Raw genomic sequence first — 22,658 nt, 5'->3', positions numbered from 1 at the left:
CCAAACTGAAGCTTTTTCTTTTGGCGTCTCTCTCTTCTATCCGTAACAAGCAAAAACGCTTGCCAAGTCGCCTTTGCACCTCTGTGATGGATAAGATCGGCACTAAATGCGTATCACGTAGCACGGACCGAGGTGTTGACGATACGGTTCGGCGTTAAAAGGCCTGAGCTCTTGCAAACCTCGGACTACTTCTGTGCAGCAAACTTTATTGGGATCTGAGCCATGGGACATCAATCAACTCGGGTTGTGACGTTGACTCACCTGGCCTGGAGGAGGAGGATCGATGTTGACCCCAACAGCTGCGATCATGATCGACGAGCGGCCGATCCGCAAGCCCGCAAGTCTGGGAAATCCATGACTGTTGCATTCCGGGCCGCAGTGCAAGCGACCAGCATAACATGTCGGCCCTTGCTCGAGGCCCATTGAGCGGCGCTGGGGTGGTTTAAGCGCAAAACGCGATAATGCAAATGGGAACCTTGACGGATTGCATCCCCATTCACAACCCATCGAGTTATGAGTCCTCCCCTGTATTCATCCTTATGCGCTCTGCACTGTGTAGTGCATGTATGGATGTATGGGAGAGGAGAACTGGGGCAGTCCACCCCCATGTGTTTTTTTCTCGCTCACCACCCGAGGTACCACGCCCCGTCTCGGGCGTACGGCCCCTCATGAAAGCCACCGTCGATAGCTTGGACAGTTGCAAGACGACCGACGCGTAGTGTTGAAAAATCTTCAATAGACTTTCACAATGCGTCTTCCCCTCTACTCCACATCGACCTACTACTAGCGGATTCCCGGCTAAGGAGGGGAAAAATCCGCAATGGTGCGCGTGTGGGATTCGCTGAGATCCTGGTTCGATCTCTAAGACATGATCAAACGCTCGGAAATGATTATTGGAAAGCACCTGGTCTTCATTCTCAGGATGGAGGGCCAGCGCCACGGCTTGGGTCAGGTCACCGGATCCTCTCCCCTTAGAGCGCCGGCGACGGGACGGCACGCGCTCAATCACCTCGTCAAGATGTTCAAGTTCTTTCCCTGAAGGTGGCTAGTCGTCTGGGGGTGGGGTTGATAAGGGGAGATTCCAGTGAGTGGCGTTGCGCTGAGCAAACACTACGCCCACGCCAATTGCTGCCTCTATTCATGAGATGTTTGCCTGGAGGGGCGTAAACGACCTTGACACACCAACGAGATCCGCCTGAGACCTGGGAGCAGCTGTTTGTAATAACGTGATCCCCCCCGTCTGCAAGGAGACGACTTGTCGAGGGCTGAGTGCCCAAAACGGACCTGGAACTGACTAGTCATTCTGCCGGAAAATCCTCATGCGGTTTTCTTAGCTTCTTATCTCGGAATGAAGGAGAGACTCGCAGTGGGGAGCCAGCGGGCACTCTGGAAGACTTTGTCGTTGCATATGATGGCATTAATGGTTGGTGTGTGTTTCTGTGGTCGGTGCGTAGTCGTGGTTAGTCGCACAGAGCGGGGACAGTGAGTGGTTGAGGCCTGAGTGCGTGTCAAGCTTGCTCCAGGAGCTCATCACGAGCAGAAAATCCACTGATATCCAACCTCAAGGGAATCACATCGGACGAAGAGAGATGGTGCTATGGTTGGCAAAGGCGCGGAGAATCGATAGCGTGAGTTGTTATCAAACATGTTTGCTAAAGGAGCCGGTTCAACGTTGATCGGTCGGATATCGTCGCCCGGGGATGATCATCATTGCGTGACAGTATCAATGTTTCCTCCGCAATACGACGTAGAGTAGTGTAGTTCCCGCTCCGTCAAGATATTAGTCCTGGAGATTGGGCCCCCAGCACCAGGGTAGAGGTAAAAGCCCCCGACTAGGGTAAGGAAATGCTGCATACGAAGGGGTTCATTATGCTTGACTACATCATGGGTGACTGGCGGCTTGACGCACGCATGACTAGGCTATTGTATGTTTGCTGTCCAAGGTGACGCTGGGCAGATGACCTAGTGTGCTTGCTTTTCCCATAGGCTAATGCATCCTTCGCAGAGGGTCTGTTGGAAACGCCGAAGTTGGAGAGACCTATCAAGCAGCTTCTCCTGAGAACTCAGCTGAAGGCCGAGATAAATGGCGGACTTGAGACAGGAAGGGCCGGGAGGATAGGAAGACCGCCAAGAACTCATCGTTGAGGTTTGATGGATTTGGCGAGCCGGGACTCCCGGCAATGTGGACGGGACCGCAGTGCCCTGGCCAAGTTCGGTTTGGGTGGACGATTGATTATGCTTGGTATCCTAGCGTTGGTTGTGAATCGGTAGGCCCAGGCTATGGAACTCCGACCATCAGGAAAGCATACTAAAGTGACGGGCGAATCCGAAGACAGCATGTCGCTAGTGTACATGCTGTAAGGTGCATATGCCATCTGCCAGCCTTGGAGTGTGTAGGTGGAGTGCGGAATAGTTGCATCGGCGTTTGCTGTTACTCAACAAGAGGATTGCGAGACGATGGCAAACTTGAACTGGGGATTGTCTTCGCTGAAGGATGCAAACTTGTCTTGTGGATAACTTCCAGTGGAAACCATGGTGTAATTATGCCAACGTGATTGGGGCGAAGGATTGGGTGCCGGTGACTTCCGCTGACCCAACTGTCAAGCTTAGACAAGCTTTGACTATCCAGTGATCTGAACGTTCTACATCACCGGCCGGCCATCTCATTCGAGTCCGCTTTCCCAGCGGTGAGCCTCCGTTCACCTACTCCTCGGGTCGGAGCGAGCATAATGTATGCCAGGGTCCTTCGCGGCATAGTGAAGATGGTATAGTGAGGGGTGAGCCGCGGCTGGATTTCTTACACGAGGAGCCATGGTAAGCTCCTTGAGGCAAGGATTATTCAAGGATACGGGCGCCGCCCCCCTTGTCCGTGGGAGGTGGTCCCTGGAGAGGAGTGGGTGGAACCCATCAATTAAGGCACTAGTCCTTAGTGTACCATAGAGGGGGGAGGCTTTGGCCAGGGTAAGGTGATGGATTGTCCCCATTCCGGAGGGCGAGAGTGGACGCGAAAAAGCAAGAAAACCGACGGGAAAGGCACCGTAGGCAATGGGGCGACGGGGCAATTGGCGTGGGCGTCCAGCGGGCCGGAGACGGAAGGGTCGGGGTCCCTTGAAGCTTGAAGGCCAGGTGACCTGAGCCTTGCTGCAACGGCGGAGGAATCTCTGCGGCTGGAGATATGCTCCCATGCGAGTGATGTGATGTGATGAAGTGGGTGACGAGAACGGATCTGCAAGAGGATGTCTGAAGACACCTGCTTGTGTGGAACCACTGCCGGGGAAGGTGCCAACCAAGTGATGGCGGAAGGTACTACGTAGTAGGTACCTTCTTGACCAACGGTAGCAGGGTGCTGATTCCAGCAAACCCGCTGGAAGGAACCAACCAACACCCACGTCTAGGCTTTAAGCACAGGGTGCCGTGACGGCCGATGTGGGCCACCGCGGCTGGCATTTTTGCTCGTCACACAAGAACGTCAACAACGTCACAACCGCAAAAGCACGCACAAGCACGCACAAGCACGTCGATACCCGTTGGTTCAGGGCGTTGGCTCAGGGAAGAGAGAACTTGGCGAGGGTTGGTGGCGCCGCCGCGAATGGCGTTCGATGTCGCATCAACCCTGTCGGCACTTCTTACTGATGGCACCGCCACGCTTCAATCCCGGTGCTTCAAGCCTTCGGCAGGTGTGTGTGTAAGGTGCCATCCTGATAAGCACTTTGCCTACTTGCTTGTTGCCCTTGTAGGGAGACGACTGCAACAAGAGCAACATGATCATCGGGAGAACAGGTAGGCTATGACCAACGTGGGGTTATCACCGGACGGCGCCAGCTTGTGGACATTTGACAGAGCTGCTACTTTGGCCACCCTCCTCAATGGGGCCGATTACTAGGGGAACAGTTCGTTGCGTCTACTGCGCGTTCTACGGCGATACTAGAAAGGAGGTCAACGTCTCCAACGTCCGCCAGCGCCGGCACCATTGCGAGACCAAGGCGCCGCCGTACGGTTAACATTTGGCTCGGTGGGCGACTAAGATTGTGGGCCACTGGTGGTGGTCTCGGGCATACGTGGAGGAGGGCCGATGACAGGACGCGGCCGAGGGATCCGATGACGATCGCACTGGATGAGAGAGTTGACGTGCTTGTTTGAGGAGGGTTTGCTTTGTTGGTGAAGCGAGCTGCGGGACTCCCTCTGATGCCAAATGTCTCCGATCAGTCGCATCATCTTGTGCCGTTGCCTCTCCTTCTCTGAGCCATGAGAGGCCCGTCCGCAAAGATCAAAACCCTTCTGTATGACACTGTGAGTGTGCACACACGAGGGAGCCGGTCAATTAATTAGGCTGGATCTGAGAGCGAAGGCCTGGACTTGGCTGCCCCTTGAAGTCGTGTCATCCTACGTAGGAGGCTCCCTTTGGGGCGGTCTTCGCGGGGAAAGGTTGGCTCTGCGGCCTGGGGCTTTAGGGTCGCCTGGGGCTGAGCCAGACTGTGGGTAAAGGCTGAGGATAGACAGAGGCTGAGGCCACAGGGGGTGCCAAGGCCGGCCTGGATGACGAGGGGATCAGAGTCAATTGGATCCTGCGACGGGACTTCTCACAATACCCGACTCATGCGGTTGCGAAAAACCTTTGTCTGTCTGCCTCCGCTACGGTCTGTGTGTTTACCCTGCTGCAGTGGCTACAAGCGAGGATCGGGACAATGGTGCATGCAGCGCAGCGCAGCGCAGAGAGCACCTGCGGGCTCCAACACGGTGCTGAAGCGAGACGCAGGAGAGCGCATCTAGCGCTAGACTGTCTGTGTGTCTACTTCTGCACGCCAGCTCAGGAACAAGCAGCTAGCAGGCAACTAATGGATGGCAAAAGGGACCAACAGAGCCAATACGAAGGGCGTGGTTCGACGACGGATTATCAGAGAATTCCAGTCCCCCTTCTGTCTTCTCCCTCTCTGGCACCCCCTACCTGATGATATCACGAGGGCGATGAATAACTGGCGAGAGGGTGGAAGATTGACGTAGATGAGCTGGGAATAATAGCTTGACACATGACACATGCCCCAAATTGAGCAAATGATCGAGAACGGTCTCGTTCTGGGCGGCCAGTTGGCGGCCAGTTGACGGCCCAAATAGTAGCGGCTCAGCTGTGGCCCGGCCGACTGAAATCTGGGGCCAAGTTATTGATTGCTACTGGCGGGCTGGTAATGGCCACAGCAAGTCGACGTTGGTCCAATATCGAATTACACCATGAAGCACACCAACCGTGTTAGTGCTTGCCCTGTGCTGTGGTGACGAGAGCAACAGGTGGTCCATGCAAGATGCGGCGGACGGCGGCATCCAATCCGGAGGCACCTCGTCGTAACCAGTGGCCTTGATATTTGCTGAATTTGATGAGCTCGCTTCTGGAAGACAGAAGGGGGCATACTAAGAGCTCAAGCGCATCCAGGGCGTCTACACTGAGGGTGATGCGCCGAAGAGAGCAGCACATATGCAATGGACGAGTCCCTATGGCTGGCGGGCAGCAACCCAAATTTGCCCACCCGCTGTGGTTCTCCCACTCACAGCGCCCCGTAGCAGCCCCGACAGCAGCTACCAACGCAGGTCACCCACCCTGTGCACACCTAGCCGCAGCGCACCGCACGTACTACTGTACTGAGTGAAAATGGTGGGGCCGCTCGGTGACCTTGCTTGGCCGGTCGCCGAGCAAGGGGCGCACAACTGGCTGTGTCTGTGTCTGTGTCTCTGTCTGTGCAATTGCCTCTCGGCCGTCGCCCTCCGCGGATCGAGTTAGCCCCCTCTCCCAGGGCTGCTGTTGCTGGGGAGGGACTGGACAGAGTTGACAGCGACGAGTCGCCGGGTCTGAACGAGTTCTGGGAGTGAAAGGGGTCCATCTGCACATCCCTGCCGCTGGCCGGGTTCCTGGGCCCCAGGCCTGTCCATGGCTTCTCCCCGGCTATCGCGCTATGCATGGGCCCCCTGGAACTAGCTTCTGGAGCCAGTCGCGTTCCCCACTGGAAAAGTCGTTGGTTAGTGAGGCGTGCCGCCAGAAAGGAGGCCCCCCCGCTGAGACCACACGCCCACGCCGCCCACACCCGTCACCCGTCACCCGTCACAGTTGCCCACCATGATCCCGTCTTGTCATCACCCACAGACACCCACACCAGCTCCCTCACCCCCTGACCTTGCCCTTGTCCTGTCGCCCTGGGTGAAGCTGTCCGGGTCGAGGAAGAAGCAGTGCATTGCTATGTAGCATCAGTGGGGACGACGTGGGGAGTGCGGCTATCCACTGTAAAGCTGCTCTCCGGCTGCCCTCTTGAGGCGTCCTTGGGGCGTCCTTTCGGGGGGAAAGACGCCCTGGGATGGCTTCTGGGGGGCCTGGCGTCGGATCCACTGACGAAAGAGTGGGTGTGGCCACCGAAGACCCAAGACGAGAGCCACAGCAATCAAGACTGTAGAGCAGAGGACAAGGTGATAACACCACCGCTATCCCCAGACCCGACGTCGCGTAGGCCATCTCCTCTCTTCTCTTTCCCTCGTTTCTAATCCTCCTCGAGTGTGAATTATTTCCCAGCCTTGCTCCCCGTCTGTACAACAGCCAACAATCGTCTTCGCTTTGGCAACCCATACTAGTCCCGCCATTCGCTCTCGAGTCTCGTCTTCGCTGACCAGTCCACTCGTCGACCCGGGCATTCCATCCGGACTCTCCTTTTCTGCATACCTTGACTCAGCGCTACCTTACACGCGACGACCCCCCGACCGTCCTCGATCGACAACGCAAGACGTCCAAAGGCAATCCCTTCGATCCGATCTTACTGTGGTTCATTCCTTTCGCATACCCATCAACAACAACCCCGGTTCAGTTGTTCCTCTCCGTCCCTGCCAAAAGAAAAGGTAAGCGCTACTCAGATACACTACCAACTCCTCCACTGTGCGCATGTACGCACGTTCACCCCGGTGCACGCACCACACGCACGCACGAAAATCATCTACGTGAGACGGGACGAGGACAGGCCACCGGCTATTTGGTCAATTCATCTCGTCTCAAGTTGAGTCGAGGCGAATTGGGTCCGCGGTTTGGCAGAGGCAGTCGTCATTTAGCTGGCGTCATAGGGAAGGGAGCGATCGACTACAGGGCACAGGGCTTGACATTTGCCCCAACGGCGCCCGTGCAGCGCCTACAACGGCCCTGCCCCGCCCGCTATAACGCTGAACTGCTGCGGCTTGCCTCGCCACGGCCGCGCGCATTCCTGGGCAGCTGCTCGCAGGACTTTAAGTCCGCTCTACGCCTTCTCCCTTCATTCCATGACGTTTTCCCTGTTGTATCCAAACAATGACCACAAAACATTGAAAGTTCGCGCTCACAGACACTGACATTTCTTGCCAGCCAATCCATTGCTCCTACGGCAAGCCCTGGTTTCACTTTGCTTGGGACATCCCGATCTCGAATTCTCGACTGTCACCACCTTCACTCTTCATCTTGATTCTCCGCTTACACAGTATTCCCGTTGCCCCTCACCCGCCCGCCAACTGATTCCGCCGAAGGCCTATTCTCAGTCCACTACTCTTGGATACGACGACACGATTGGTTATTGGGACAATTGAGAGAGCCTCGCTTGGGTGGTTGTAACAACCCGCCTGCCTGGCTATCCACCGATGATCTAAACGACGCCGTCAGACTGCGGCAATCGCGATGCTGAGCACTCAATCGATGCGAGCCAGCCTCCAGGTGGCTCCCCTATCATTTGCGAAGGTTCACACCGAATCGACTGGAGATGGATCAGCAACAACCGACCCGGACACGAACCCTTACTCGCAGTCACACATGACGCCTCCGGCAACTCCCAATGGCTCGCAGGAAGATCTCTCACCACAATACCTGGCACCTCCAGTCTTTCACAACTTTCTGCGAGCCTTCTATCCTTTCAACCCTAGCTATGCCATGTCCGACACGAGCGTAACGCTCCCGCTCAATGAAGGAGACGTTATTCTGGTACACTCCATCCACACCAACGGCTGGGCCGACGGAACTTTGCTCGTTTCCGGTGCCCGAGGATGGCTCCCCACCAACTACTGCGAAGCTTACGAGCCCGACGACATGTGCAGTCTACTCAAAGCTCTATTGAACTTCTGGGACTTGCTGCGGAGTACCACTGTCAATGACAGAGAAATCTTTGGCAATCAAGAGTTCATGAAGGGCATCATCGCCGGCGTGCGGTTCCTATTGGTGAGTCGACGCGGAGGGTTTGGGCTATTTGACCAAGTGGAGGAGCTAATGTTTTTAATAGGAACGCACGAACTGCTTAAACCGGGAATCCCCGTTCATTCAGCGAAACGAAACCCTCCGCAAGTGCCGCAAGTCGTTGCTCTCGGAACTGTCATCGCTGGTCAAGTCGGCCAAGCGGCTACAAGAATCACAACGGCCAGTACTAACTCCCGTGGAAGACGTCAATGATATCGTCGACGAGATGATCCTCAAGGCGTTCCGGATCGTAACGAAGGGCGTTCGGTTCTACGACGTGCTGGACGAAGACCGCCGGGCCCGCGCGCCAGCCTCGGTCACCGTCATGGCTACAGTGCTCGAGGAGTCCTACGTGCCCCCAACGCCGCCGGCAGACCAGGGAACGTTTGACGATCAAGCCCCACGCTCAGTAAACGACACAGACTCTCAAGCGGCGACGAGTGTAGCAACCTCAGAGTCCAGTGAGAGCACTCAGACGACAATGGCTATTTTCAACAGGAGGCTGTCCTCCTTGGGCTTGCCTACAGGCCCAAGCTCCCACCGGCTGTCTCAGGCCAGCTTGGTCCAAGCTCACCGCTTGTCCGCATCCATCTCCCACAGAGTTTCGCTAGCTGGCCCTTCACCTCTATCGCGTGCCCATCACCTCGTCTCGGAGCGCCTGAACCGAACTCACGATACCTTCCTCTCGCATCTCGGCTCCTTCATCGGCCGCCTGCATCTCCAGTCGCAGTCTCGCCCCGAACTGGCCTCCGCTATTAAGCAATCCGCCCTCTCTGGCGGAGAGCTCCTGGCTGTGGTCGACGGCGTCTATGAGCACATCAACTCGAGCTCCGAAGTCCTGGCGCTGGCGCGTGCGACCATGTTTGAACGTATCCAGGACCTCGTCTTCTCCGCTCGCGACACCCTTGCCAATGCCGAGTCTGAAGAGGCCGATGTGATCATGCCCCAGGACAACAGCATCCTCCTGAACTCGGCCACTGGCTGTGTCAGGGCCGCTGGTGACTGTGTCGCCAAGGCCAAGGTCGCCATTGAGCGTATCGGTGACTTCGAGTTCGAATTAGAGAGCAGCAGCCTCGGTATCGACCTCAGCATCCTCGATATCGCACCGGAGGAGAGGGCTAGGACTCCCGTTTCTGAGCCTTCCAGCAACCCCAGCGTTGTCGAGGAGTCACACCGAAGCTCTTCTGGCTCATCTACCGTCGCTCCCGCCGCTCCTCGACGATTGACGCTCACTGGCGTCGACAAGCCTCTTCCCGAAGTTCCTCAGGACGCCACCACCCCGACTGAGGAACAGACACCCCAGAACCCTTCTCCCGCCTCGTCCCGACCCTCGTCAGCGAATGGCGACGGCCTTTCCAGCATGGCCTCCTCCATCTCCTCGCTCCGACCCTCGCTTCCTCCTCTACCTAAGCTATCTACCACCCTCCTTCCCAGCGAGGACTACAGCCCTGTCGACAACCACGACAGCGATTTCGCCTCCACTTCCCGATTCGATAGCATGGTTGCCTCCAGCGCTGGCAGTAGCGCCACATATCTTAGCCGGGACTCCGAGTCCAGCATCCTTTCTCAGTCCTCCACTCGGGCTACTACCCCCGATCACACCATGGCCCCCAGGAATCAGCCTTCAATGTCCGAGCTGAGCACTACTGACAGCTCTTCCCACGCCGAGGAAGTTGACGAAGTTGAGTCCAGGCTCATGGAGAAGACGTTTGCTCACGAGCTCATGTTCAACAAGGAAGGTCTGGTGACTGGTGGTTCCATTCAGGCATTGGTCGAGCGCCTCACCACCCACGAGTCCACCCCCGACGCCATGTTCGTCTCAACCTTCTATCTGACCTTCCGACTTTTCTGCACCCCAGTGCGCTTGGCTGAGGCTCTCATCGAGCGCTTCGACTACGTTAGCGAGTCTCCTCACATGACCGGACCCGTGCGATTGAGAGTATACAATGCATTCAAAGGATGGCTGGAATCTCACTGGAGGGACGAGACCGATCGCGATGCCCTCGACCTTATCATGCCATTTTCCGAAATCAAGCTTGCCTCTGTCCTCCCTTCAGCTGGCCGACGACTCTTGGAGCTTGCTCAGCGAGTTTCTGGAGACGGCTCCCTGGTCCCCCGTCTCGTGTCTTCTATGGGCAAGACTAGTACCTCAATTGCTCAATATGTCCCCGCCGACACTCCCCTTCCTCAGCTGGCTGTCTCTAACCGCCAGATCAACTTGCTCGCCTCATTCAAGAGCGGGACTAGCGCCCCAACCATTCTTGACTTCGACCCTGTGGAGCTCGCCCGCCAGTTGACTATTAAGCAGATGAACATCTTCTGCTCGATCCTCCCCGAGGAGCTCCTGGGTTCTCAGTGGATGAAAAAGGGTGGCGTTTCCGCTCCCAACGTAAAGGCTATGTCGTCCTTGTCCACTGATCTCTCCAACCTCGTGGCCGAGACCATCCTCGAACACCCCGAGATCAAGAAGCGCGCTGCCGTCATCAAGCAGTGGATCAAGATCGCCCACCAGTGCCTCGAGCTTCACAACTACGATGGCCTAATGGCTATCATCTGCAGCTTGAACAGCAGCACTATCAGCCGGCTCCGCAAGACTTGGGACGCCGTGTCTGCCAGGCGTAAGGAGATGCTCCGAACCCTCCAGGCTCTCGTGGAGCCTTCCCAGAACAACAAGGTCCTCCGCACCCGCCTCCATGACCACGTTCCTCCTTGCCTGCCTTTCCTTGGCATGTACCTCACCGACTTGACCTTTGTCGACATTGGAAACCCCGCCACGAAGCAAATGGCCCTCGGCAATGAGTCTGAGGAGGATGGCTCCAATGGCATCACTGTCATCAACTTTGACAAGCACACGCGCACAGCCAAGATCATTGGCGAGCTCCAGCGCTTCCAGATTCCCTACCGTCTGACTGAGATTCCTGATATGCAGGACTGGATGACGGAGCAGATCAGGCGAGTCCGAGAGGGCGACCAGGGCAATGTCCAGGTCACCTACTACCGCAAGAGTCTTCTCCTTGAGCCCCGAGAGACAGCTCTCCGTATCCCTACTGAGCCCCAACCCACTTCCCTCGGTGCTATTTCGAATGCGAGCCGCACCGACCTCTTTGGCTGGATGTCCCGAGATCGAAGCAACCCAACACCTACACCTACACCAGCGCAAGTGTAGACACCACTTGCCACTGAATTACCCGACTTCGGGTCAACAAAATCATTTCACCACGCGCGCACATATTACCACAATCAGTAACTACATTCATCTTTGATACCCCGATTTTTTTTCACGGTCTTCATCAGCAGATGGGAAAACATCGACACGTCCCTTATGACTACTATATACATCAACACAACGGCGTTATTCATATACTGGGATTATTTTGGCTTTTCACTCCATGTTTTATGTCGATACATTACGGGCCTAAGAAGTAGCACTTCACAGCAGCGAGCTGCCCTATTTTTCGACCTCTTTGTTTCTTTGTACGCAACCCTCTCGCGAGGGAATTGGGAAGATGCCAGTGTGGGATTAAGGGAGTCTGGAAAGGGAACGGAAAATACCTTCATGTTGGAATCGCGACCCATCTTGGTACTTTGTCATCATGCCTTTGGTCTGTTCTTGGCTTGCCGCAGCAATTCTGGTTACAGTTACATTTTTTTCACTTTTGCCTCGCCTTCTTCCTCTCATTCTCACCCTCATTCTTTCTCTCAAGCCACACAAGGCGAGGCGTCGAAAAAATTGGCAAGGGCCAGGTCCGGGATGGATTGGGCGGTTGGACGGGTTAGGCGGCTTTGTCTTTTTATGCGCTTATTCCATTTCTCTTTATACTATCAGGTCGGACAGGAATCTTGAGTTGCTGGGAAAAGAGAACGGAAAGCTGTCTAGCCAATGCGGAGCGTTCAGCACGCGGAACAACAGCAATTGTTTGGGACGGAATACCTTTCGTGCTGCTGCACAGGTAGCACTGTTGTATGTATCTAAGTCGTAGGATGGGCTGGATGCCCAGATGCGGGAGCGTCCTGCAACACAAAATGACAATAATTGTTCATCAAATTTTCGCCTTGATCCATATGTGACTGTGGCCTGTTTGATGCAAACGCCTAGAGAATATTTACTTGAGTATCGAAATACTGTCGTGGGTGAGTGTCGGTGTGTGTCTGTTAGCTCCATCAACGTACATCATGAACCTAGTGTATTCCTCGTCTTCGTTTCCTGGCGATGTTAACTTCACATCCCAGCACCCACTCATGCTGGGGGCTAGAGTCTATGAGACCTGCTATAATGTACTGAATAAGACGGAGCATCCTTGTTAGCGGGTTGTTTATTGCTCTCCGGACTGGGAAGGGGTTGGTATCCGATACTTGGTGGGAGGAGGCATATGCTCCGCCGGCTCGATTGGCCTATCATTCTTCTCCTGGTTGGTCATAGCATTCATGTTAAGGACAGCCCCTGGGAACAACATGACGTGTCCCCTGTTCGTATTGTGGAGGACTTGCCTCTGAGATTGCTTTGCATTCTGCTGGGCTCCTATCGTCGAGTTCCACGCGGCCTCTCCTGACGCAGGCTTCGGAACCTCGGAACATGCCCACGTCCCAACATCACCTTATAGTCAAACCATTCAATATTTGTGACGGCCGGAACAAAATCTCAGCTTGCCAGCGGCAGCGGCGCCACTTGAAACTTGACCTCGCGCCGGGAAGAAAAAAGCAAGACTATGGCACCTACGCTGACAATGAGGTCTATCATCCAGCGCGTAGGTAGGTCAATGACAGCCGAATCCATAACGACAATCGGCACTTCGTCAACTGGGATCCCCGAACCAAGACATCCCCGAGGGAGTCAAGCATTCCTTGAAGGCTTATCCAAACCACTAAGATCTCTTCCGTAAAGCTCTCGAAGATCAAATAAACACATCGAGATGCTGACCATGGTGCCTCTCGACGCAGAGCTCCCGTTAGCCCATCAGGAAGGAGGTCGACCCTTTCTTCTTCCCTGGAATGCCCCCGTAGCTGAAGTGACATTCTTGTCTCAGACACGGCCATGCTGGCTAAGAAATGTTTATTGGTCGCCCCTGCAAGGGCAGCAACCACGGCTCTCCCGCGATGATCCAAATACGAGATCCGAGATCGGGCTGTGATGAGCCACTCAAGTCTGCTTTTCACCCTTGAAGTACGGGGATCGTTGTTGCGAAGTCTCGAGATCAAGCCATAATGATGCTGCTGATTTCCTTTCTTTTTCTTGTCGATGGGAGGAGTCACTATATAAGAGAGAGAAGCCCTGGGAAATGGAGGTAGCTGCGTCCATCCAGCTCTGTTACACTCGCCCTTACCAAATCAAGCAAGATGATGTGGATCAAGTTGATTGCGTTTGCTGGGCTGAGCTTCATTGGGGCTGATGCCGTTCCGTTTGTCCCTTTAAGAGCCTTTAGGCCTGTCGTCGGAAGAGCATCTCCCATACCTATAACAATCCCGACCACCACGACTATCCCGCCCATCCCGAGCACCCGAAATACACGCCCGTCCAGACCCCCGCGCCAGAGATGGTCTGCGGTCAGGGTGGTTACTCCGACCGCAACAGCCGCTTCGTCCTGCACTGGGACACCGGCGGGCTCAACTGGGAAGACTGCATCAGCCTGTGCCTCGAACAGCCCGCCTGCAAGACCTTCTTCCACCGGAAAGGCGTCTATGCCACCTTCGACGGGACGTAGCCGGACATCTCCTGGGAGCCAGCCCCGAACAACGGCGAGTCTTGGTCTGAGAGGGGCTGCTTTCAGAACTGAGATGTTTCGATCATCAGAGAGATTTTGATGCTGGATTACAGGTGGTTACCTCTGTACTGCTTGACTACGATTCGGTTATGTAGAAGCCATATTCATTCGATTTGTATCTCCATTTCATGGATTACTCCTCTTCGTATGCAACACCTGCACGCTAATGAACACACTGAGTTTTACTTCTATACTAATACCCCCCCCTGTTGACTCTGGTAATACGTAAACTCCACTAGGACAAGCCTTGATTGGCCAAAAAACTGTGTATGCAAGTCATATTGAACGTGCATGAACTCACCATGAAACCCTGCAATTCGTCCAAGCAGTTGGCCAAATGACTCTCAAATTGCTGCCAGAGCGGCTGTTTGTGGGGGCATGCATATCCCAAGCTAGTTGATCCGAAATTTGAGACCATAATACGAAACCTATGACATGTTGATTTGCAGTCACCAGCACACTCTGTTCCTGCGGCTATGTTTAGTTGCAATAAAGTGAAATGAATGATACCTGGTTGAGATTCTCGAATTGCACTACTCGTAATTTGAGAATCTCAACCAGGTATCATTCATTTCACTTTATGTCATCCCCGATTCACGTCGAACCCGCCATTTCATTACTTAAGCCACCGCAAACTGCAACGCATATGCATTGGTTCAAAACCAAGTCCCTTTACGACTCTGCGTCCACCTTCTTCGGCTCCCCCCCTGCGATGACGTCTGTAATAGTCTCGTCACTAAACTTAAGATCCTCTTCAATAGAGACAGAGTCTTGGATGCGCATAAAGATGACGGGAGCTCCAATGATGATCGAGGCGGCGAGGCAGCCCCAGGTAGCGCCGAAAATGGTATCGTAGGGCTTGCCGAGGCCATCCAGACGCCAGAAGATGGCGGCACCGGCGGATTGGATGCCCTTGTAGAATCCTATGCCCCGTCAAGTCAGTTTCAAACACATCATTATGCAACATCGGGACCATCTACTTACCAGCCAAGTTGGCAGCCTTGCGCCCGTTGTTGGACAGGGCACCCATGTACCAGTACATGCAAGTTTGCCACGCCGCGTCAAAGAAGCCATAGAAGAAGTAGAGAAACATGGGACCAAGGAACTTTTTGTTGCCGTCTTCCCAGTCGACCGTCACAAACCCTTCAGCCTTGGCAACCTCGCGGTGTACTTGTTGCTTCTGCCAGGCGTAGCCACCACCCCAAATGGCAAAGGTGAGGACGAAGAGGACACCGAGGGCGGCCTTGGCGCGAACGCTTCGGCGAACCTTGGAGTAATCGAGAGCGTGGCCGAAAATGAACGCGCCAATGATCTGGGCAACCCAGTACAGGGTGTTGTTGAGAGCACGAGTGCGGACGTTGAAGAAGGCTCCGTTCATGCCATTGTTCTGGTAGGTGTAGAAGATGTTGGATGAAAAGAACATGGGGAAGAGTAGTAGGATCCAAGGGGAGTCTCGAAGGGTCTCCCAAAGGCCAATGATCTCAGTCTTCCAAGAGGGGTTCTTCATCAAGATGACTTTGGTGGAATCTGCGCGAATGACCTTGTCGGCATCGCATAGGAAGAGGGCGAGAACGGCACCAAAGAACATGAGGACTATAAAAGCGGCGTATGTTCCATCGGTCACGGGGCCCGAGACCTTGTTGATGTTCTGGCCTAAGGGAATCTGGTAGAGGGTTAAAGACAGTTTACATGTGGCTCAGGAATAAGAACTCACCAGAGAGCCGATGACGGCGCCCATGTTGAAAATCATCCAAAAGTACGAAATGTACCGGCCCTTGCTGTCCTCCGGAGGGTAGGACATCATGATTGCACCTTGGGCGGTCCAGAGGAGACCAGCGCACACGCCGAGTAGGGCTCCCGCGAAGACAACGAAGCCAATGTTCTCAGTGTGCGAGTAGCAGAGGAAAGAGGCAGCATAGATGCAATATCCGAGCCCACCAAAAGAGAGGGTTAGTCGCAGACCCAGTCGATTGGCGAAGGTACCAGCAAAGAAACCGACAACGGCGAACGTGCTGTAAAGGGCAGTATTGGCGTGATCCTGGGCGGTGGCGTTAACCTGGCCACCTCCACCGAGACCGCCCAAGGCATTGAACATTCCCGGGCATAGGAAGCACACAAATGATACCATGAGAAGCTGGATCTTAGGCGAGGCATACCAGATCTCGCTACCATTAAAGTTGAAGCCCTTGTAGATCCAACCCTTGGGGCGGAAGGAGGAATCGGTGTAGGGGGCCGCGGCGTCCGACGTGGCGTGGGCGTCACTGGTAGCGTCGGGGGTGTGCTTTTCTTCAGACATGATGAAGATGTCGTTGGGTAGTAGCTGAAGGATCGAGTCAGGTGAGGCAGGGCCCGATTCGCCACTGAGTCGATGGAGGAGTCGACCTCGAAGGTACGTCCGGACCAGGAAGAAAGAGTTGAAGCGATACCCGGCCTAAGGAGAAAGGGTGGGGAGGCTCAATGGTTTAATATAACTGAGAACGGGGCGAGTGAAGAGTGCGAGAGTGGGTGAGTGAGCGGGAGGTAGGGGTCCGGGTTTGAATTTAATGTAGCTGTGGCCGAGCTGGAACTGGGGAAGCCCAAAAATAAACCCTGCACTAAGACCCAAGACAGGGGAGGTTACCGTGGGAGGCCGGCACGGTATCAAGAAACAAAAGAGGCGACCAGGGGCCGATGGCAGGTAGCAATCTGGTCGTGGCAGCTATCGAGGCGGCAGCCGGCGTGAGAGCGACGGCGAGGTGGAGGTGGATAACGTGGTAGTAGCGGCGAGCAGGTGGTCGATGGGGATCCGCCGATCAGCCACCATTGACGAGTGACGTACCGTGCTGGACTGTTGTCGGTCCACACAAGACACACGACACAGGCTACGTGACAGCGCGGGGGAGGGGGAAGAGGAGATACCGATACTGTAGGTGGTGGTGGTGGATATCGGGGGTGATTGGCTGGTTGCACTCGACGTCGACGAGGATGAGGACGACGAGAGGCGAGATAGTAGTAGGGAGAAGGACGCGACAGGGCACCGCAACCAGACAAGGCCCGGTAACTCTGGTCAGGCCTTGGTTCGTTCCAGCCGACACGAGTGGTGGCTTTGCCGTGTTGTGCGATGCTGTGTTGCGCTGAATGCTTCTCTATCCGATCTCGTGGTCAGAAGTCGCCGTTACACGCGTGCTTGGCGGTCGCCGTGCTGCAGCTGGGCGTCGGGCGATGCGACGATGGGGTGTGGGAGATGCCCAGGACCTGCGAGAGATGTCACGGAAGAATTGGTGACGGTGGCGAAGATGCGTGAGCAATTGAAGACCTGGGCATGTAGATACGAGCGACAGAGGGAGATGGACACGAAGTTGAAGACTTGGAGTTGGACAGGCACGGCACGAGACACGCAGATCCCAGAAATGAGGGAAGGAAGGGAGTTCGATGGTGTGAGTGAGGCGTGCCTTCCACAGACAATCGAGGTACCACCCTAACAGTCTAATTTGGGTCTACCAGAGTTAAACCCGCGGAGCACAACTCGTCTACGATATGGAGAGACTCTCCCGACGTTGCATTAATTGCCCATTTCCAGGACCATATCCCTGGGCTCCGGGGCTCGATGGAGATGTCCGTGGCAAGGCCCCAAGTTCAGCCCGTCAGCAAATCGAGCATGGCAAAGCCGCGGCCAGGCCCGAGCACATCAAAGTTGTGCACCCGAGCTCCACTAGAGCCTCTGCTTCAGGAGTGGACGAACATGGATCCCCTGGAGTCGGAGAGCCTTAGGGTCACTGGTGAGGTGATAGGGTGATTTGGGTGGACAATCTCGCCCCATTCCACGGGCAACTTGTGTTTGGCTGATAGGTGTTGACCGTTTGCCGTTGGACTAATTAAGAGCACGTCTGGGGAGTCAAGTGATGGGATAACCGCCAAGGGAGATCGTCCGGAAACCGCCTGGCTGGTGATCAGAGAGACAAAGCCAAGAAACCTACCAGAAGGCCTAGAAGGCCCCAAGCCACCAGTTTGAAGTTGATTGGTTTGTGGCACAACTGGCGGCGGTATCTTTCCTTGTCTCGGCATGCAGCAGCGAGCGAGTGGACATGGGATCGTCACTCGCAAGCCGTCGGTCGCGGACGGAACCTGCTTTTGCAATGACAGCATGTGCAAACCTACGGCTACTGAATGAATTCCAATACGTAGCGCCAAACGTCAGACTGAAATGCGGCTTGCACTAGGAGACGAATCAATGAGCACCGCCTCGAATTAGAAGCTTATTGAATGACTGGAGGGCACAAATGTGGCTGCCGCCGTGCATCTACAGTGCATTTGCCGTCCGCCGGCCGCCCTTTCAAGCCCCCTTCCCCAGATCGATAAGCCTCCCCCCACCTCAGAGGAAAGGCCCGAATGGGCGTCCCCGTGATTGGCGCCGAAACCGTCACACCCGCCTTCTGGTGCCCGCTAGACGTCCCCTACCAGCCCGGCGTTGCCAGCGCGTTTTAGCAGTGCTGGGCTCTGCCGACAGTGGCCTTTTAGGGCGCCGACAGTCCACTGTACTCCGTACTGCACGTAGTATTACCCGATCGCTGCCTCCCGTCCCGTGCCTCTCATGCCTCCTCAGGGGCTCCGAATAGGAAGGTGCCGTTGGACGGGTCGCCAATCCAATGCGAAAGATGGAGAGCACAGCAGCCACCACCGATACATGCCATTCATCACATCCCATGATCTCCGTCGACCCTTTGGCATCGTCTCCTGACTCAGACGAGGACAATGGCGGTTGTGGGCGTTTGGGCTCACGCGAGAACAGGTCAACCGCTTTTGGAGGCCATCTTCAACACGAGGTGCCCCTTTCATATTTCATGAGTCGCTCTCACAATTGACTGGTGTGATCTAATTAGGAGTTCGGGCTTCGCCGCAGTCTACAGTCGGTGCCATGTCGACGGCCCGTTCAAGTGCTGACTGGGGGATCTACTAAAAGCGCCGTATGTATATGCCATGATGACGGATCGCATCTGCCGCTCATGAATCATGGACCAGTACCGGTTCAGCTAATTCGGGAACCGAACCATCGTAATTGTTCGTACAGGCGCTGTTCGCTGTTCGACTGTCGATGGTTCCAGGACTCAGGTTGCTACCCGCCCTTTCAGCCCAGTGAACCGGGGTTGAAGGCACTGTGGGATTGCGGCCTGGCCTGTGCGACTCCGCTGCCGGCCATGTAACGTTTCGTTGCACTTCCCTACCCCTACCCACCACGACTTTCCCTGGAGCCATAGAATGGCCCCCAGGCGCATAGCTCCAGTTTCTGGGGATTCCCCCAGCCATCACAACGCTTTCAACTCCGCTTGTAACCCTGATTGAAGCCTCCGTTGACCATGTGGATGGCCACATTGAGGGCTTCGCTATCAACTCGCATGCTGCGAGGCCCGGCTTCTGGCATGGCAACGACAACTGCCTGGTGATACCCCGACCTCCCTGTGGTTACACTCGCAACCATCACGGTACGTACTCAGATGCGGATGTCGCTAGGCCGGCTCCATAACCATTCATCAGGCTCCAAGTTCGGACTGAGATACTACCAACCGGACCCGAGTGACGACCCCTCTAATGGCACCATCAATCTCGGCCGCAGCTATCGATCGGGTCAAGGACGGGCGGAGGGGTATGCAACAAGCAGCGGGTGAACCATGTGGAGATCGCCATGGGTCAAGATAAACGACACCACTCTGTCGGGCCTCGAGCTCAGCTCCCAAGACTTCGCATCTCTCATGAACTCTGTCATCCAAGACGCGCAACTAATCTGACGATTGGTCAATTCCAATGTTTCCCGCGAGATGGGAGAGATCTGAGAGGCCAAGAATGCATCTTTTGTCAAGATGATATCCACCTGTCTGACGGAGGCAACGTTGGAGTTCACATACCTGGAGAGTATTGTCGAAGGATGTGCTTTGCCTGTGATAATGGCCGTCGGCTCGTCACCACCGGTTCTCGACAGCTACTTGAATACTTGCTAACCACCACAGACGAGAGGTTTTGTCACGTGATGACAGGAGGCAACCCACCTGCATCACGCCCCCGCAGGAAAAGCTAGATGGATCATCACTTTGAGAGACTACTTACGGAACCCTTGCTTCGCATCGCTTCCTAGTCTAGATCATATCTTGCTTTTCCTTTTGCTCTTGCTTCTCCCTCTTTCGTTGGTGATACCTCACAGGTTTCTGGATCGCCGGCATGGTCAGAACGCTATCAATGAGCTTCTTTACGTTACACGCAATTTGGACAGCCTTGCAACTCCAATGGGAGCATACCGAGTGTTCCAGTTGGGTCGCTACACCATGTCCGAACCACAAATGGACGAACCGGGTTCGTAAACCCTGTTATAGACCCAACCCACCAAGGAGCAGTACCTACATATAACCTCCAGGGGTGTTAACCATATCGTGGTGATTGTGGTCATGTGTGTGATGCGTGTAAGCCACAAAGATGCAACGCACTGGCTGCAATGGGTATCTCAGTATCAAAGGCAGCATCAGGACCACTCCTAGGTCCTGAGATACATTTCGCTTCCTGATTCTTCCACTACATCCGGTTCTCATCATTCCCTACAAAATTGCGCAATTTCACATATTTACCCACACCTGGGCGATGGTGAACTTGGGATTGCCAACTGTGTGGCTTAGGAGCTTAGGCCTCAGCCTCAACTGCGCATTCATAAACAGACCCGACAAGCGCCCCGTATTAGAGAAGGCAGGTTTAATGGGGTGCAAGCCTTCGAATCGACTTTATTTTATGCAAAGAAATTTGAAATCTGCGACACTTTGAGGAACTAGGTATCATCGAAATAAATATTGCATTCCTCACGGGCTTCAACGTTAAGGGAAAAGGTTGTACCATGCTAGACACAATCAAACATATGCATTTTCGTAGCCCTCTATATAAAACATTACTACTAGTTTAAGAGCTTCAGAAACAAAAAGACATGCCAAGTGAATACTACGGCAAGCAAGGATATCTCGGGGGTGCTATGGTGGGCACGACACTTGGATACGAGGATGGTGCCGATGGCTTAGTCATGCATCTCATGGAGACATCTGAATAATCAAGGACTGAGAAATTGTGCTCAGAGAAGGCGCAATCAGTTGAATATGATTGACTGCAAAGTCCCAATGACTTCGTATTTGTCAGGCGCTTCTCTCTATTTTCCAAATAGAGCAATTGTCATAGTGGGTGCCGCAGAGTTGGTCAGTCACACCACCTAGTTTGGATCTCTGAGTAATTCTCGGTCTCTGATTGGCTCGGTGGATGTCGGGACGGCACCCCATGACATACAAGCTCGCCCCTTCGGTTCTCCGCCACAAACGCCTTTAGCACCGAGATGCCAGCGGCTTTGGCTCTGCTTTGCAATCCGCAGTGTACCTACCATTTTCAACCTCAACACCACGCAGCACCCTAGACAGCCCCGGAATCCCTCCTCCATGATCCGACCATGTTCGTCACTCGATCGGTGACCAGAGTCGCACTGCGACACGGATGCAATGCCGTGCGCCATTTCTCCTCGTCCCAGCCCGTCGCCGTTGCATACCACTCTTACTCACTCCCTTCCAACCTCAATTCTCCGCCGCCGAGGGGCGATGACGTCCCCGAAACCTCGATAGCTCAGCCCGAGCCTCTCCCCAAGGTCCACGAGACGCGGCCTCCCCCGCAACAACCGCAACAACAGCTTCAGCGTCAGGAGGCGACTCCTTCCCGCCCGCCAGCTACTCCCCAGCCGCTTCCGACGCCGGCTCCCAAGGTTGCCGAGAAGGAAGCCCAGAAGGCCAAGCCTGTGCGGCCGCGGTCGAAGCTGCGCGCTCGCAAAGCGGCGATGAAATTGACGCCCTCGGCAGTGGAGCAATTGAGGACGCTGCTAGACCAACCCGAGCCGAAGCTAATCAAGGTCGGAGTGCGCAACCGAGGTTGTAGCGGGTTGGCCTACCACCTCGAATATGTCGACAAGCCCGGCACGTTCGATGAGACGGTGGAGCAGGACGGCGTCAAGGTCCTGATTGACAGCAAGGCACTGTTTAGCATCATTGGCAGCGAGATGGACTGGACCGAGGATAAGCTTAACCAGCGCTTTGTGTTCCGGAACCCGAATATCAGTATGTTGCGCCCTCTTAACGAGACCACCCCAAAGCTTGTCGCTAACACGTTCGTACAGAGGAAGAATGCGGCTGCGGAGAGTCATTCATGGTATAAACGATGGCAGGCGCTCGGCATCATATACAGCCGGGCGGCAACCGAGGAAACACTGATGACGTTATTTTTAAAGACATGATATCAATGCCAGATGGACACGAGTCGGCACCCAAACAAAGGGATGCCACCAACTCTGCCACTTGTTCACCTCGGCACAACTACTGCGAGAGCATTCATCCCCTCATGGAGGGGAGGACTGCGTTTCAACAACATCTTAGGCAACGAAACAGCACGCGGAAGCGGTATCCACAGCTGGTGCCTCTGTAACACGAAAATGAGAACTGGCGGGCCCCCGGATGGGGGAAACTGGGGACCAGGTCCTGCATATATTGGCGTTGGGTTAGAATGGAGATAGCTACCTACTTTTGACTTGGAATACATATACCGATGTACGAATTGAACTTGTCTTGATCATTTGCCATATTTGATCATAATGTTCATGGGCCTTTTTTGACAGGTACTTAGCTTTACGAATCGTATTTCTA

The 22,658-nt window shown here is 54.8% G+C and overlaps 5 protein-coding genes across 5 annotated transcripts; 4 read left to right on the top strand and 1 right to left on the bottom strand.

Moving 5' to 3' along the window:
• The first annotated feature begins 7,416 nt into the window (after window positions 1-7,416).
• BGZ61DRAFT_36124 (ras guanine nucleotide exchange factor domain-containing protein) lies at window positions 7,417-11,598 on the top strand. Its single transcript, XM_046241251.1, has 2 exons — window positions 7,417-8,203; window positions 8,265-11,598. The coding sequence occupies exons 1-2, from the start codon at window positions 7,670-7,672 to the stop codon at window positions 11,382-11,384; spliced, it is 3,654 nt and encodes a 1,217-aa protein (XP_046104427.1). The 5' UTR covers window positions 7,417-7,669; the 3' UTR covers window positions 11,385-11,598.
• Window positions 11,599-12,276, top strand: BGZ61DRAFT_36117 (uncharacterized protein). The gene has a single exon (XM_046241242.1). The coding sequence runs from the start codon at window positions 11,812-11,814 to the stop codon at window positions 12,196-12,198; it is 387 nt and encodes a 128-aa protein (XP_046104426.1). The 5' UTR covers window positions 11,599-11,811; the 3' UTR covers window positions 12,199-12,276.
• Window positions 12,277-13,480: 1,204 nt separating this feature from the next.
• BGZ61DRAFT_36114 (uncharacterized protein) lies at window positions 13,481-14,114 on the top strand. The gene has a single exon (XM_046241238.1). It carries the CDS (start codon window positions 13,553-13,555, stop codon window positions 14,015-14,017), a length of 465 nt encoding a protein of 154 aa, XP_046104425.1. The 5' UTR covers window positions 13,481-13,552; the 3' UTR covers window positions 14,018-14,114.
• A 387-nt stretch (window positions 14,115-14,501) lies between these two features.
• On the bottom strand, window positions 14,502-16,273 carry BGZ61DRAFT_420845 (major facilitator superfamily domain-containing protein; the record flags this gene model as incomplete). Its single annotated transcript, XM_046243495.1, has 3 exons — window positions 14,502-14,900; window positions 14,962-15,640; window positions 15,692-16,273. The coding sequence occupies 3 exons, from the start codon at window positions 16,271-16,273 to the stop codon at window positions 14,650-14,652; spliced, it is 1,512 nt and encodes a 503-aa protein (XP_046104424.1). The 3' UTR covers window positions 14,502-14,649.
• A 5,148-nt stretch (window positions 16,274-21,421) lies between these two features.
• Window positions 21,422-22,173, top strand: BGZ61DRAFT_352628 (uncharacterized protein; the record flags this gene model as incomplete). Its single annotated transcript, XM_046240447.1, has 2 exons — window positions 21,422-22,076; window positions 22,136-22,173. The coding sequence occupies 2 exons, from the start codon at window positions 21,422-21,424 to the stop codon at window positions 22,171-22,173; spliced, it is 693 nt and encodes a 230-aa protein (XP_046104423.1).
• Between the last annotated feature and the right edge of the window lie 485 nt (window positions 22,174-22,658).

Source organism: Ilyonectria robusta, assembly GCF_021365365.1.
Source record: "Ilyonectria robusta strain PMI_751 chromosome Unknown BGZ61scaffold_10, whole genome shotgun sequence".
Classification (NCBI taxonomy): Eukaryota; Fungi; Ascomycota; class Sordariomycetes; order Hypocreales; family Nectriaceae; genus Ilyonectria; species Ilyonectria robusta.
The sequence above is the reverse complement of the archived record's forward strand: the minus strand, read 5'-3'. Positions and strand labels throughout refer to the sequence as shown.